This window comes from Lepus europaeus, chromosome 1, assembly GCF_033115175.1.
Source record: "Lepus europaeus isolate LE1 chromosome 1, mLepTim1.pri, whole genome shotgun sequence".
NCBI lineage: Eukaryota > Metazoa > Chordata > Mammalia > Lagomorpha > Leporidae > Lepus > Lepus europaeus.
The window spans coordinates 19679873-19695387 of record NC_084827.1 but is presented as its reverse complement, the minus strand read 5'-3'; the positions used below and the strand labels follow the sequence as shown (position 1 = coordinate 19695387).

At 40.0% G+C, this 15515-nt stretch overlaps 1 protein-coding gene across 3 annotated transcripts in view; it reads right to left on the bottom strand.

Moving 5' to 3' along the window:
* Positions 1 to 15515, bottom strand: part of TNPO3 (transportin 3) — a 106317-nt gene that overhangs the window by 29979 nt on the left and 60823 nt on the right. For all 3 annotated transcript variants that reach the window (XM_062201994.1, XM_062202063.1, XM_062202126.1), the window contains 7 exons: positions 14050 to 14196; positions 11567 to 11674; positions 9777 to 9868; positions 7403 to 7542; positions 3315 to 3506; positions 1833 to 1924; positions 983 to 1059 (listed from right to left, as the gene is read on the bottom strand). In XM_062201994.1, the coding sequence (XP_062057978.1) occupies positions 983 to 1059; positions 1833 to 1924; positions 3315 to 3506; positions 7403 to 7542; positions 9777 to 9868; positions 11567 to 11674; positions 14050 to 14196 (848 nt within the window). The remainder of the gene's footprint in view (positions 1 to 982; positions 1060 to 1832; positions 1925 to 3314; positions 3507 to 7402; positions 7543 to 9776; positions 9869 to 11566; positions 11675 to 14049; positions 14197 to 15515) is intronic.

The following is a 15515-nucleotide window of genomic DNA, read 5'->3' as shown; positions in this document are numbered from 1 at the left end:
CCAAGGACCTGGGCCATCCTCCACTGCCTTCCTGGGCCATAGCAGAGAGCTGGCCTGGAAGAGGGGCAACTGGGATAGAATCCAGCGCCCCAACTGGGACTAGAACCCGGTGTGCCAGCGCCGCAAGGTGGAGGATTAGCCTGTTAAGCCACGGCACCGGCCCGGAAAGCTACTTTTTAACTTTAAAAGGCTAAAATGCAATTTTCTTTAATGCACACATTTACACCTAATACAGATTTCCTCTCTTTATTGTGAAATAAGGGTTACTGGTAACAGGCTCTCCAAATGGCATGCTAACTGGGCTCTCCCAATTATATGAATAAGGAAAGCACTGCAACAACTCACGAGAGATTCCCACTGACAATAATTAATAAGCACAAACAATGCCTGTTTTAGCTTATCTCACATAGACTTCTAGGCAACCGTCACCCTGACATTCTAGTTACATGGTCTGTGGGTTGCATAAACTGTAAGTTACATAAGCCAGACAGATTCATGCTTTGAACACAGTCACTCAAATGCCTGATTAAATGTTAGGCTCCTCTTGACTTCACAGAAGGATTAATTTCACTTAATCACAGAAGAGACTCCGTTACTTTTTTGTACCCATATTCTATATAGCATTGGTTCTGAAGGTATGGTTCTGGATAGCAATCAGCAACAGCACCAGTACCAGTACCTGGAATCCTATGGGACCGAGCGCTCAGTGTTTCCAGGTGATTCTGATGCATGCTAAAGTTTGAGCATCATTCAACTGGAGCCAAAAAGAATCGATTACATTTTAAAAGGTCTTTTAATGAGGATCTACCAAAAATGCTTTCTTAGAACTCGTCTTTGCCTCAAAACTTCAGGAAACAGGCTCAGTCTCCCGACAGACAGGATTATAGGTGGTACTTGGAAGTATGAGGGGGAAAATGCATACATCAATACATAATGGTTTGAGTTTTTAACCCTTGTGAGGCATGCAGAGTCATCTTCTTACCTAAATATCACTGCCAGGCGATCTAAGAATACAGTGGGATCTGAGGACATGCCATTGCTGGGCTCCTGAGACAACAGCTAGAAGACGGAAAGACATTAACACTCAGCTGTTACACAACATATACCTTAACACATCAGTCTCCATCTCCATCTCTGCTTAGTTCCTCTAATAAAGTTCTAGAAGCTAGTCAAATGGTACAAACTTTAACTTCTACTGTGAAATTACTTTCCTCCACTTCACTGCGTTCTGGCCCAGATTGTCCATTTTACTGTCTGATCACTGGGGAGTGGAAAACAGTATCATTTGATTTTCTTCCATTTAATTATTATTATTATATATTATATCTATAATATAGATTGTATATGTTAAATTATACTTATTACATAAAAGATAATGTTTATATTTAGCTTTATATTATAAAGCTTTAGTTTTATAATGTTTAAAGCAAGTTGTCTCTTCCTTTTCTTAGATATTCCTTAGACATTTCTACCAGTATTATCTTTGGAGACAAAGTTTAGAATCATGTCAAGTTCAAAAAAAATCTCCTTGCTATGTCTACAGTTATTGCCCCACAAATGTCACTGGAGATGCGGTGACATCTTCTAAAACAGTCTTCAAGGAAAACTTGAATGATCTTTTCCCATTATATCTTCTAACTGTCCATTACTAGCACAATAAGAACCTACTGATTTTGAAATGATTATTCCCTACATATAACAACTTCCAAAGACTTATATTTAGGTAATTCTCTTGGGTTTTCTAGGTAGATGAAAGATTATCTATAAATAAGCAATTTTAAAATATTTTCCTTTCCTTTTACTTGTTTCATGCCTTACTTAATTGGACTCACCTTTTTCAAAGCCATAACCTGAACAGAACACAGTTCGCTCAGACATTCAGTAATCTTATCCAAAGGTAACCTGGCTAGGACAAGCGCTGTCCCTGAAAAACAAAGGAGGATGCACATGAGGGCAATAAAGGCTGCACCGAGCGAGGGAGGGACATCCATTAATTGGTCTACATCACACGAGTTAACACGAAAAGCTGACAGGTTCCATTGTTCTAGAAATATCAGCACAGGGGGCTGGTGTTGTAGCATAGTAGGTAAAGCCACTGCCTGAGACACTGGCCTCCCATATGGGCGCCGGTTTCAGTCCCAGCTGTTCTACTTCAGATCCAGCTCCCTGCTATGTGCCTGGGAAAGCAGCAGCAAATGGCCCGACTGTTTGGGCCCCTGCTAGGCCATATTCTATAAGTTTACACTTCACTTTAGTATCCAGGTAAATTTCACCAGAAAATGATAAGAAAGAATATTTGACTCAGATTTAACGTCATGTTATCTATGCCTATGAAGGGAAATTTTAAAAAACTCCATTGTACAAAAAGAAAATCTGTGGAAAACGCATAGCCACATTCACAGAAATGAGAAAGAGCATCAGTTCACACATGAGGCCATGAACACTGCACAGCTCATATTGCCCAGCCCTTTATTTGATATACTCCAACCCCCTCTAATTTACCATCTGCAAGGATTTCAATACCTCACAGGGCACTTCAATCCGTCTCCACAAAGTCTAACGAGAAAATGCTCCTGCCAGTGCAGACCCTCAGAAGCAGTGGTAATGACTCAACTGCTTGGGTTCCTGCCACCTACGTGGGAGACTTGAGTTCTGGGCTCCTGGCTTCAGTTTCGACCTCAGCCCAGCCTTAGCTGTTGAGGGCACTTGGAGAGTAAACCAGTAGATAGAAGCTCTATCTATCTTGCTGCTTCTCAAACAGATAGTGAAATAAAAATTTTAAAAAATATCCATCACATTTAAAGTCTGTTCTTAAGTCTTTTTTCCTAACATTAATATAACTTCTTCCTCTGTTCATCTGAGCCTCGTCACCACAAAAGCTGTTTGCCTCTGGATAAGCAATCACTTAGCATAAGCCAATCAGTACTAATAAAGACCACGACCCTTGGTTTTACTTATGGCCTTGCTCCGCACACGCTCCATTTTTCAATTTCCACTTATCTCTTGGATATGACAATGTGTTATTTGGTCTTTTGTTTAATTCTTCTTTTTCCAATTTACAAAGCAACTATGTTTAGTTTAAATATACCAGCTCCATTCAAAATCTTGGTCTGTGTTATACATACTGCAAGCTGTATGAATTAATTACATAGCCTCACAATAGTCTAAGAACAGTCAACACCCTGCATGCTGAGTGAAAAAGCCATGTTCCCCAATGCTACATACAACGGAAACACTGAGATATGACTGATCCAAGATGACACCAGGCAGTGGCTTAAAGGAGACCGTTACTGGTTAACATCATAAGCAAATACCTTTCAGCAAGCCCACAGCAGCTTCTGGAGACAACATGAAGGAATCAAGAGAACGTGCAATCTCCAGGAGTCCATTGAAGTGCTGAGCCATGTGATCTCGGCAGACAGAGCAAATGTTATGAATGGCTTTCGCTGCAGCAGAAGCCAGGGGCTTTTCACACAGGCCTTTCATCAAATAGCCCAGCACGGGATCTAGGAGAAAAGCCAGGTAGAGATGATAGATCTGAAACTCATGGAAAATTCCTAGTTTGTTATAACACAGTTTACATACTTTTTAAAAATAAAAATAAAAAACCCATTTTGAAAATGAAATGTGTTCAGAACCCCACTATTAAAAACATATAAAAGTAGAACTGCTCTCACTGTCACAATGTAATTGGGCCCTGAGCGTTATTTAGTTCATCTCCCATTGTAACCAACCCTACGCACTCACAGAGCGCAGATTGAAAACCACTGACTTCAGAGCACACATGGCCATTCAGTTATTAATATATGGTAATATAAGAATACAAGGCTCAAGAGTTACTATTACACTCAGAGATGAATCAGTTGGTCAAAAAGCCTGCATCAACCAAGACAATGATAGCTGCCTGAAGCTAACACACTTGTTTCTTTCTAGTTATGAAAGGCCCTAAATCACAGAGATCATCTATATCAATCAATTCACTTTTTTTTTTATTTTTATTTTTTGACAGGCAGAGTGGACAGTGAGAGAGAGAGAGACAGAGAGAAAGGTCTTCCTTTTTGCCGTTGGTTCACCCTCCAATGGCCGCCGTGGCCGGTGTGCTGCGGCCGGCGCACCGTGCTGATCCGAAGGCAGGAGCCAGGTGCTTCTCCTGGTCTCCCATGGGGTGCAGGGCCCAAGCACTTGGGCCATCCTCCACTGCACTCCCTGGCCATAGCAGAGAGCTGGCCTGGAAGAGGAGCAACCGTGACAGAATCTGGTATGCCCGCGCCGCTAAGCAGAGGATTAGCCTGTTGAGCCATGGCGCCGGCCACTAAGTTTTAATTTTATCAAATGTTAAGTGTTCCAATAAAGCTGATTGTAAAGGCAAATTTCTATGGAGCATATTCTACTCATGGGTCCTGGTTCGTGTCCTGGATGCTCTACTTCTGATCCATTTCCCTGCTAATGGCCTGGGAAAAGCAAGTGCCTGGGTCCCCGCCTCACATGTGGGAGATTTAGATGAAGCTCCTGGCTTCAGCCTGGATCAGCCCTGGCCACTGAGGCCAATTGGGGATTGAATCAACAAATGGAAGATCTCTTTCTCTCTGTAACTCTTTCAAATAAATAAATAAATCTTTAAAAAAAAAAAAACCATATATGGTTAAAAAGTATTTCAGAGAGAGACATCATAGCAAACTATGAAAGAACCTGAAGGAATCAAAAGAATTATGTTGGGGCTGGCTCTGTGGCATAGTGGGTTGAAACCACCACCTGCAGTGCCAGCATCCCATATGGGCACCGGTTCAAGTCCTGGCCGCTCCATTTCTGATCCAGCTCTCTGCAATGCCCTGGGAAAGCAGTGGAAGCTGGCCTAAGTCCTTGGGCCCCTGCACCCGTGTGGGAGACCCAGAAGTTGTTCCTGCTTTCTGGTTTCAGACTGGCTCAGCTCCAGCCATTGCAGCCATTTCGAGAGTGAACCAGTGGAAGGAAGATCTTTCTCTCTGCCTCTGCCTCTCTGTAACTCTGCCTTTCAAGTAAAATAAATAAATAAATAAATCTCTAAAATACACACACACACACATATAACTTAAAAAAAGAATTAAGTCTTAAGGACTAATGCCATTATATCCATTTCTAGTCTAATGGTAAAAAAAAAAAAAATGCACAACTCAGTACAATTTGCTCTCTTCCCACAAAACTTATGCCCATTTAACCTAAGAATCACAGAAAATCTAGAATCTAAAAGTAGCCCAAGCAACCCTAACACTGCACTTTTGTGGCTCTTAAACTGAATATTCATGGTTTTGACTCTTCTAGAATACAAACATATAACAATTTATCTACTGCTGAGGCACAAATCTGAAACACTGCAGGTGCTCCATAGTTCAACCTAGCTTTGCGGCTTACTAAAGTGAAAATATCGAGCTAAAAAAGGACAATTCTACTTTATTTCCTTGTGGAAAAACAGTTTACAAAAGAAAGCCAAATGTTGAGGCAGATAATGGAAGTAAAGAAATGTAAGCATTAGAAAAAGGTACTTTGAAAACATTTTAAAATGATACATTGAACTTGTAAAATGGCTCAGTTATGATGTAAGCATTTCATACGCTATACAAATAGAAATAAGAAAAGAGAACAAAGTCACTCTTCTTGGTAAGTGTTTCAGGCACTAAAACAGATGTGTAAAATAAAATCAAGTAAAAAAGCAATAGTAAAGATATGCACAGGAAACACATTAATTAATGATATAACAACACAAATTTGAGGACTCTGAAGTTTTAGAATGTATCCCTTTCAGATGTCAGGGGGTTACTATATATTACTGTGGATTAATTAGTCTCTACCTTATCTGCAAAACTGGATTACAGGGATGGGCATTTGGTACAGCAGTTAAAGACTGGGTGCAGTGACCCCAGGATTTGGGCCATTTTCTGCTGCTTTCCCATGTGCATTAGCAGGGAGCTAGATTGGAAATAGAGCGGCTAGGACTTGAACCAGTGCCCACATTGAACCTGCATCCCATATTGGAGTTCTTGGTTTGAATCCTGGCTCCTCTACTTCTGATCCAGCTTCCTGCTAAAATGTACCCTGGGAGGCAGCAGATGGGAGGCCTGGATGGAGTTCTAGGTTCCTGGCTTTGGCCTGGCCCAGCCAGTCCTTTGAGAAATAAACCAGCAGACAGAATATTGATCTCTTTCTCTTTTAAATAGGAAAAGGAAAAAAAAAAAAAAGCAAATCCTAAAAAAACTAAAGAGGTTAGAATGATTTCTAATTTTATCTTCAGTTTCAGTTTTAAAATTTAAGATCTTCAGTTATTTTCTCAAGTAAATGAAGGCAGCTAGAGGTTATATAACTCAAGTTTCTTCTTTCTCTGTTTCTTTGAGAGGCAGATAGACAAACAGGCAGGCAGGCAGGCATCTGCTGATTCACTCCCTTTATAGCTGGGGCTGAGCCAGACCAAACCCAGGAGCTAGAAACTCAATGCAGTTTTCCCATGTGGGTGGCAGGGATTCAATTACTTGAGCCATGTCCATTGCCTCCCAGAGTCTGCACTAGCAGGATGCTGGAATTAGGAAACGAAACTGAGTGTTAAAGCCATGTACTCCAGTGTGGAATGCAGGCATCTTAACCACGAGGCTAAATGCCTGGCCCAGTACTCCTCATTTTAAGTTGTGTGTGTTTAGCATCCAATGATAATTCTGTTTTTAAATGTAGGATTCATTCAACACTAAAAAAACCCTTTCCTATGCTTCAACCTCTGAGTAGCTTCTGGATTAGAACTAACTATAGTAGAGTCTGATTAGCTAAAACAAATGAGTATGTCAAAGACCAACAATGACAGAAATGTTCATTTTTTTGTCTTAAGATCTATTTATTTGAAAGGCGTAGTTACAGAGAGAGATCTTCCACCTACTGGTTCACTTCACAAATGGCCGCAATGGCCAGGCTAAAGCCAAGAGCCAGGAGCTTCATCCAGCTCTCCCACATGGGTGCAGTGACCCCAGGATTTGGGCCATTTTCTGCTGCTTTCCCAGGTGCACTAGCAAGGAGCTGGATTGGAAATGGAGCAACCAGGACTTGAACCAGCGCCCATATAGGATGCTGGTATCACAGGTGGCAGCTTAACCCATCACACCACAATGCCGGCCCCAGAAATGTTCATGTTTAAGCAGAATAACAGAAGCAAGCTGTTCCAGTATCTGGAGAGCTAATCTTTCAAAGGTCCTTCTCCCAGACCAGATTATAAATCTTCTATCAACTAAGCAACATACAATATAATATTTCCTATCAGTGTCTACATTCTACCTATCCAAAAAAAAAAAAAAAAAAAAAAGAGAGAAAATAGAGAAATAAGAGCAAAAATAAGAGAGGGAGAAAAAATCAGGTAGCAGCAGCAGCAGAGGCAAGAGTTAACACATACCAAGGAACTGAGGGTTCCGGTCAACTACTTCACTCATCTCTCCAACCAACTCAATGCTGGTGTATCGCACAGCTGTATGGACGGTCTCCGGCAGGCGGACGACTCCTTCCAGGACCTCCACGAGGGTTGGGTTATTCTCCCTGAATACAGAAGGAAGTACTCACAGTTACTGATTGTAAGGGTTATGTTCTGGCTATATAACAGGCCGCAGCAACACACAGCATTGCTAATGGCTTCTTTCTAAATAAATAACCATTAGACACAAGCACTTAACATCAGATATGAAAGTTTTCCAAATTCTCATAAGAGGGGGAAAAGGCAGAAATGAAAAATATCATTGTTTCAGGAGAAGCATACTGCTCTTTAGTCTTATGAATGCCAGCAAAGTGTCCAAAGACACACAGGATATCAAATACAGGCTCCTCCAATTGGGGAGGCAACATTTATTATGAATGAAACGTCTTCTTTTAAGGAATCTTTTTAACTTATTCTTCTATCTGCAGCACCTAGAACAGTGCCTGGCACATAATGGGCACTCAATAAATATTGCAGAATGGCTAAATGACGAATGAATAACTCTCACTGATCACTTTCTATTAGCTGTTATTCTCCAAAGGACATCATATAGCCAGACACTGAAAACCTTAAGAACAGGAGAAAGCATGGGTGGGTCAGCTTCTTAACTGAAGGAATAAGAAAACAAGCTGCAGGACAGATTAAGGTCCCCGATTCGGAACATAAGGGGAAACTAAAGTTAATCAAACACTTTCCACAGTTCCGTGAATTCATTTTTTCCCTTTACTTTCTCTTAATCCCCAAATATATTGGCTGAAGTTCTTTTGAGTAGAGTGGAGGATGCCTCCAAAGTGACAGAACTTAATCCAGAGATGAAAGATGATTAAAGTGTAACTAATACCCTGAGCTAGACAAGAGCAGCCCCTACAGATATACCAGGTCTACTAAGTCCTTTATACGCACTAAAAATTGTAATCACACAGTTGGCTTGAAATGCAGATAAAGAAATATATAAAATCTCCTTTCATTTATGCCTGTTTCTCAGGGACACTAAGTCAGTCACTGAAGACAATCTACTCTCATTTTTTCAAACCAATATATGGCAGAATACTAATGATTTTAATAATCTTCACACTGTCATGTCAGGTTCCAAAAGACACCAAAATGGGTTTAATATCAAACAGCATGACATATAATTAAGATCTTCTTAACAAAGAAAAATAAACCTACTCTATCTCCTTGAATATTTATTGGATTAGAGACAATATAAGGTTTCACTGATTAGGCCCTAAAAAGCAGCTAAAAAGGATGCACTGTGCTTTTTATAATTCTCTGCCCTAACCATCTCTCCAATCAAGGCCCTAAATAGAGAGCTCAATTGCAGGTATCGGATCACAAAACAAGGTAACTTGACACCAATGTAGGAACTCATGGTACAAAGTAAATTCTGTCGTTAGGGATTCATATCATTAACACAAGTCCCTTTTAAAATATTTATTTATTTATTTGATAGAGTCACAGAAAGGGGAAGACAGGGAGAGAGAGATCGATCTTCCATCCTCTGGTTCACTTCATAGATGGCCACAATGGCCAGGCTGAATCCAGGAACCAGGACCTTCATCCAGGTATCCCATGTAGGTGTCAGAAGCCCAAACACTTGGGCTATCTTCTGCTGCTTTTCCCAGTCCACTAGCAGAGAGCTGGATCAGAAGTGGAGCAGCTAGGACACAAATTGGAGCCCATATGGAATGCCCGCATCACAGGCGGCAACTTTACCTGCTATGCCACAACACCGCCCCCAAATTTCTATGCTAAGCAATTAGAAATCAAATTTGAATCATTAAAATTTTTCAATAGCAATAATAAAAATAATTGTCTTTCATATTTTGCTACTATTTTAAGCAAAATGGTGTCTATGCCTTGCATCTCTGAAGCAAACAAATGATTTTCTGAGATAGAGAAAAAAGAACAACCTAAATTAAATATATATATATGGATAACTTACCCAAGGCCACAAAAGCAGGAGACCCAATTAATGTCTACCAGCAAGTACCAACAATTTATCAGTCTATCAAATTTTTGACCACAACTTTCACAGGGAGATTCAGTTGGAAAAATAAATCAGCAGCTATTACTAGTATCAAAAGTCAAGTAATTTAACTCTAGGAAATGTGATTAAAACATGGTATCAACAAAAAGGCTATCCTAATTAGACTCTAGTAGTCACAAGACTAGACAGCACCACAGACATAAGAAGTTCTAAGAGTTTCCAAGCATATACCATATCAGAGAAAAATGGTATAATTCTCTTTTCTCTTGATATTTAGAGTTCCCAGCAAAAGACTTATTAGACACTCACGGATCAACACTCTTTGCTATAGCAGCCATGATAAAGAGTACCGCTTCTGTCACCTCCCAGGGTGGGTTGCCTTCTTTCAGAGTAGAATATAACTAGAGAAGAAGAGGTGGGTTATGGATCCATTAAAAGGAAAACAATTCCAAAACAAATGAAACAAAAAAAAATCCTGTCAGTTATAACAAATCTGATTCCTTGTTTCTAAATCAAATTGCTTCTCAGAGCCAGGAAAAAACAATAATTTTCTACTCCTCCCTAACTAGAAGTAACTACTGTTGTGATATCTAAAATAAATCCATTTAGATCTCAAAGACTTTATCAAGATGATCATCTGCCTCCAGAAAGCAAGCATTATGGGGAAAACAAAACATGTTACACAAGTGTCTCTGGTCTAGATAATAACTGATAAATAGACTTAAAGTGGAGATACAATGTAAGTCTGTATGTGCTACCTTTACATTTCTACCGTTTTTAAGCACTTGTCTGTATAAACACAGGCAGCACAGATTAAATTGGTAACAAGCAGCTGCTTAGAAGCACCTATCACAATAATATATCCAAGTAGAACTTTTTAAAAGGTAGACCTAGCAGATTACTCGGCGATGTTCTAGTAAAGAATTTCCCAGATTACATCCTTCTGTGAAGTATGATCAGGTGTTAGAATAAATAAGAATTTTATAGTCAGATAACAAAGACTGCTAGAAGAAGACAAAATTAAGCAATTTTCTTATTGTGTAGCTTTCCTGAATCTGTAATATACTATTTGAACCATTTCCTAATTTTAATTGATTACATCTATGCAGTTTAAAAATTCTTTATTATTTTGCTGAAGAACATCTCATGAAGCTAATATTCTACAGAACACATTGTGGACAATGTTGATAATTTATAAATTTGAAATTAGGAGATTAATGGACTTTCTTAAAGCCACAGAGCCTGTCAGAAGAGTTGAAATCTGAGTACTGAATAGTTGCCGATGGGCTAATATCTCACTGGGTATGTTTTCTAAGAACTCCCAAATTTTCATAAGTGAACCAATAAACATACTCTGCTTAACACACTGGAAAAAAATGTTAAATCTTGATTAACACTTCCTGGATCATATTATGCACAAATATATGCAAAATGGTCGAGTTTAAAAACAAACAAAAAAAGCAAAATTAGTTTAGTCTAGTACTGCCATGATGAAGCATCCAAACTAGTATTTCAGAACTTATTAGAGAATGATCCAGCAATATGAAGATCTCCTGAAGTTATTCTAATGTCAACTGATGTGGCATGGTGATGACTGCAACCTTATGATGTAAAATGTTACTGATTATCGCAAAAACCACAGAACTATGAATCTTCTCTACTATGGTTAACCCTGGGATGAAACCGCACAGGATTCTAACCCTAAGCATGGACAAAGTAAATATCAGATAACTAAAAGAGTTGCTAGAGTTGATATATAATTAGTAAAGCAAGAAAATGTTTCTATTTTGCCTGCTTAGGTCCAAATTCCCTAGAAGTTTCCTTGAGGCTTTAATCTTATCTATGATCTTTCATTCTAGCTGCAGAAGTGGCACAGCACTTGTAGTTCTTTATAGCATAAACCGTAACTGAACCATCCATAGACTGCAATTGGCTTGTGAGACGATAAATAAACACAGCTACTATATGCCAGGCAGTGTGCTAGGCACCTGCGTATCTCTTATTCCATTTAGCCAAAGACTTCGAAGAAGATGGAACAGAAGACACAGGAGTGAACACAGGTGATCAAGAAACTACTAAGAATTTCCAAATGGGCTTACCTGAGCAAAACACTCCATAGACCCAATCAAAAAAATCAAGTCCTTCACCAGGTCTGACACCCGCATCCGAAACTCCCCAAAGTCATCAGTCTCCTCAGGAACTCCCTCCTGAAATCAGATAACATTTGTCTTAAACCAATGGAGGCTTTCATTGTCTCCATAAAATAAAGAGTAAAGAAGAATAAAGCAGCGAAGTCCCAAAAATTTCCCAAAAAAGTCACAAGGTAGTTGTAGATAAAGGGTCTCCCAAACTGTAACATATGTCAAGTCAATACAACCTATCTTCTATCTGTATGATGAGAAATTTTAGGACTATGTGTGCGTTTTGTAATTCCAAGCTACACCTTGTTAGTTTTAACAAAATGTAGTAGTCGCAGGGAGAGGGAAGTGACTTGGAAAACGCAGTTATGGGTCTCTGATACCGAAAAAGTCTCTGAAGCTAAAGTTCAAGAACTTCCAAGATCAACCATCATGATAACTTCATATAGAAAACAGAACTTAAGAGGCCAGCGCTGTGGCATAGTAGGTTAAGCCATATGGGTGCCAGTTCGAGTCTTGGCTGCTCCACTTCCCATCCAGCTCTCTGCTATGGCCTGGAAAAGCAGAAGATGGCCTAAGTACTAAGTCCCTGCACCTGCGTGGGAGACCCAGAAGAAGCTCCTGGCTCTTGAATTTGGATCGGCCCAGCTCTGGTTGTTGCGGCCGTTTGGAGATTGAACCAGCAGATGGAAGATTCCTCTCTCTCTATGCCTCTGCCTCTTTGTGACTATGCCTTTCAAATAAATAAATAAATCTGTAAAAAAAATTAAGAGAATATCGTGTCTGATTTACTTGTATGCAAGTAAACCTACTATAGGTCCTACATAAAAGGACAGAGATTAAATAAACCAACCAAAAAGATGAAAAAGATGCAGAAATATTTGAAGAGACTAAGCAAAACATGGAGGTTGAGCCTTTTCCAATGGACTATGTCATAACATTTCTAGTATGCTTTCTGATAAGCAAACAGATTATTCCTATATTTTCTTTAAAATTATAAAATAAGTATAAATAACAAAGGTAATTATGTATATAAGTTGGAGAAAATATGTGACTTCCAATATCCTCAAAACATCTTAGTCTTATATTAGTTGTAACCTAATCACATATTTTACACTGTTAAAGACAGAATAAATTTTTAAAAAAAAAAGATTTATTTATTTATTTGAAAGTTAGAGTTACAGAGAGGAGAGGCAGAGAAAGAGAGAGAGAGAGAGAGAGAGAGAGAGAGAGAGAGGTCTGCCAGCCACTGGTTCACTCCCCAACTGGCTGCACCGGCCGGAGCTGTGCCAATCCGAAGCCAGGAGCTTCTTCTGGGTCTCCCACATGGGTGCAGGGGCCAAGGGCTTGGACCATCTTCTACTGCTTTCCCAGGCCATAGCAGAGAGCTGGATCGGAAATGGAGCAGCCGGGACTAAAACTGGCACCCATGTGGCACGCCTGCTCCACCACTGTGCCAGCCCCAGAGCATAAAATTTACATTCTGATTTTTTCACTTAGCCTACTATTGTTACTTCAATGGTTACTCAATTGCTGCATGATGATCCATCAAGTTGCTATATAATTTATATTAACTCTTCTTATACTGCTGTACACGAGTTTATCATATTATACTTTTATAGACCATGCCTTCTCCATAAAAATAGCTGTTTTCCTTCAGCAGAATTACTTAAGATAAATTCCCGGAAGAATAATTGCTGACTCAGGAGTGATTTTTTTTTTCTTTTTTTCTTAAAGATTTCTTTACTGGGGCTGGTATTGTGGTGTAGTGCATCAAGGTGCTGCCTGCAAGGCAGGCAACCCCAGTGGGCATAGGTTCTTGTCCTGGCTGCTCCACTTGGGATCCAATCCCTGCTAATGGCCTGGGAAAAGCAGTGGAAGATGGCCCCAAGTGTTTGGGTTCCTGCTACCCATGTGAGAGACTCAGATGAGGCTCTGGGCTCCTGGCTTCCGCCTGTCCCAGAGCTGACCATTGTGGCCATCTGGAGAGTGAACCATCTCTCCCTCTTTCCTTCAAAATCTTTATTTGAAAGGAAGAGTGACAGAGAGAAGACACTGATGTCTTCAATCTGCTGGTTCACTCCCCAGATGCCTGGTACAGCTGGCGGAAGCCAGAGGCTGGGAACTCCATCTGGCTCTCTCATGTGGGTGGCAGGAACCCAAGTACTTGGACCAGCATCCACTGCCTCCCAATTCATTAGCTGGAAGCTGAATCTGAAGTGCAGAATAGCTGGGAATTGAACCAGACAAGCTAACACACAGGCCTACTGCTTTTCATTACACCGGTACTGACTTCTTCACTGGAGGCTGAAGAGCAACAAAATGCATACATTCCATTAGTTTTATTCTCTAGCTTTTCTGTCCTGAAAAGAGGAAATTAAGGTTTGAAAAAATAAACTTACCAAAAACAAGAACAAAAAAAAAAACAACCCCAAAAAACTTACATGGTCTGGTTCCAACTGGCAGTGTCGAGCCAAGGCATGAAGCAGTCTCTGAATGTAAGCTTTGAAGATGCCGTGAATGACCTCATCGTTAGTTTTGTACAAATGTTCCCCTAGTCGGTACCAGAAGTTAAAAGAAATTTCTACTACCTGTTAGATACAAAGACAAAAGATTATTTATTTTAATGGAAAAGGAACAGAACAAAAAATCTTATAGTTACTAGGGCATGCAAGAAGAAAGATAATACTTTCAAGTAGCATAAGTAGAACCAGTTAAGAAGCCACCTTTCCTTACTATTATCCACCCAAGTATCTTTCTATGTGAGGTGCCAAACTCCAGTTAGAGAGACTGGCTTTAAGTTCCCTGTTTAGCTCTAAGAAAACTTCTACAAAAGTATACTGGATTCTGAATTTAGAGAAATATACAGAAATGGAAGTTTCTTTCTAAGAATCCCCCCCAAATTTGGAAATAATTTCATCATATGTTTGAAATTAGAACACTTCTTACCAGGCAAGCCATCCATAGTTCTCTGAACATAACTGAATCAGCCTCATGTCATTTTTTGTTTGCTTTATTTTTTTCCCCAAAGATTTACTTATTTATTTGAAAGGCAGAGTTAGAGAGAGAGAGAGAGAGAGAGAGAGAGAAAGAGATATCTTCCATCTGCTGGTTCATGTCCCAAATGGCTACAATAGCCTGAGCTAGGCCAGGTTGAATCTAGGAGCCAGGAGCTGCATCCGGGTCTCCCATGTGGGTGCAGGGGCCCAAGCACTTGGGTCATCCTCTGCTGCTTTACCAGGTGCATTAACAGAGAGCTGGATGGGAAGTGGAGCAGCCAGGACTCAAAGTAGTGCCCATATGGGATGCCAGCACTGTAGGTGAAGGCTTAACCCACTGCACCACAGTGCCAGCCTCTTGCTTGCTTTCTGGAGTGGGAGAGAGCGGTAGAAGCAGCCCGAGATTTTACTCACAGCCTGTCTTCCATATGGCACTGATTAGAGAGGGATATTATTATACAGTGCTACACTGCTCCCAAAAATGTTTTGAGTTTCATCTGAATTTAGATATTCTGATAAGATTATGTATAACAAACGTTATTTTTAAGTAGTAATGAAAAAGTAAAAGGGGTTCTACCATGCCTTTCCCATCAAAGATCCAAAATAGTTGTACAGCTATTTGTTAAAAATTGTTCAGTTAGAGAGGACTTCTTTCTCACTTCTTGATATTACAAGTAAGAGGTAAAACTTCTCAGATAAGATAATCTCTAAATACTGAGCAATCTTAGGATGTCTTAAAGACTTTTAAATAAAGGTGACTCAAACCCTTTCAATGTTTTTTCTCAGATTTGGAGAAAACCTGGGGGTGTTAAGAGACGTGTGGAGTACAGTTAGGATGTGCTATGATTTAGCTGTAAGGCACCTGGAAGGGGCTCAGAGGAAAGGTAACAGGCTTTCTTTCTAAAGGGTTC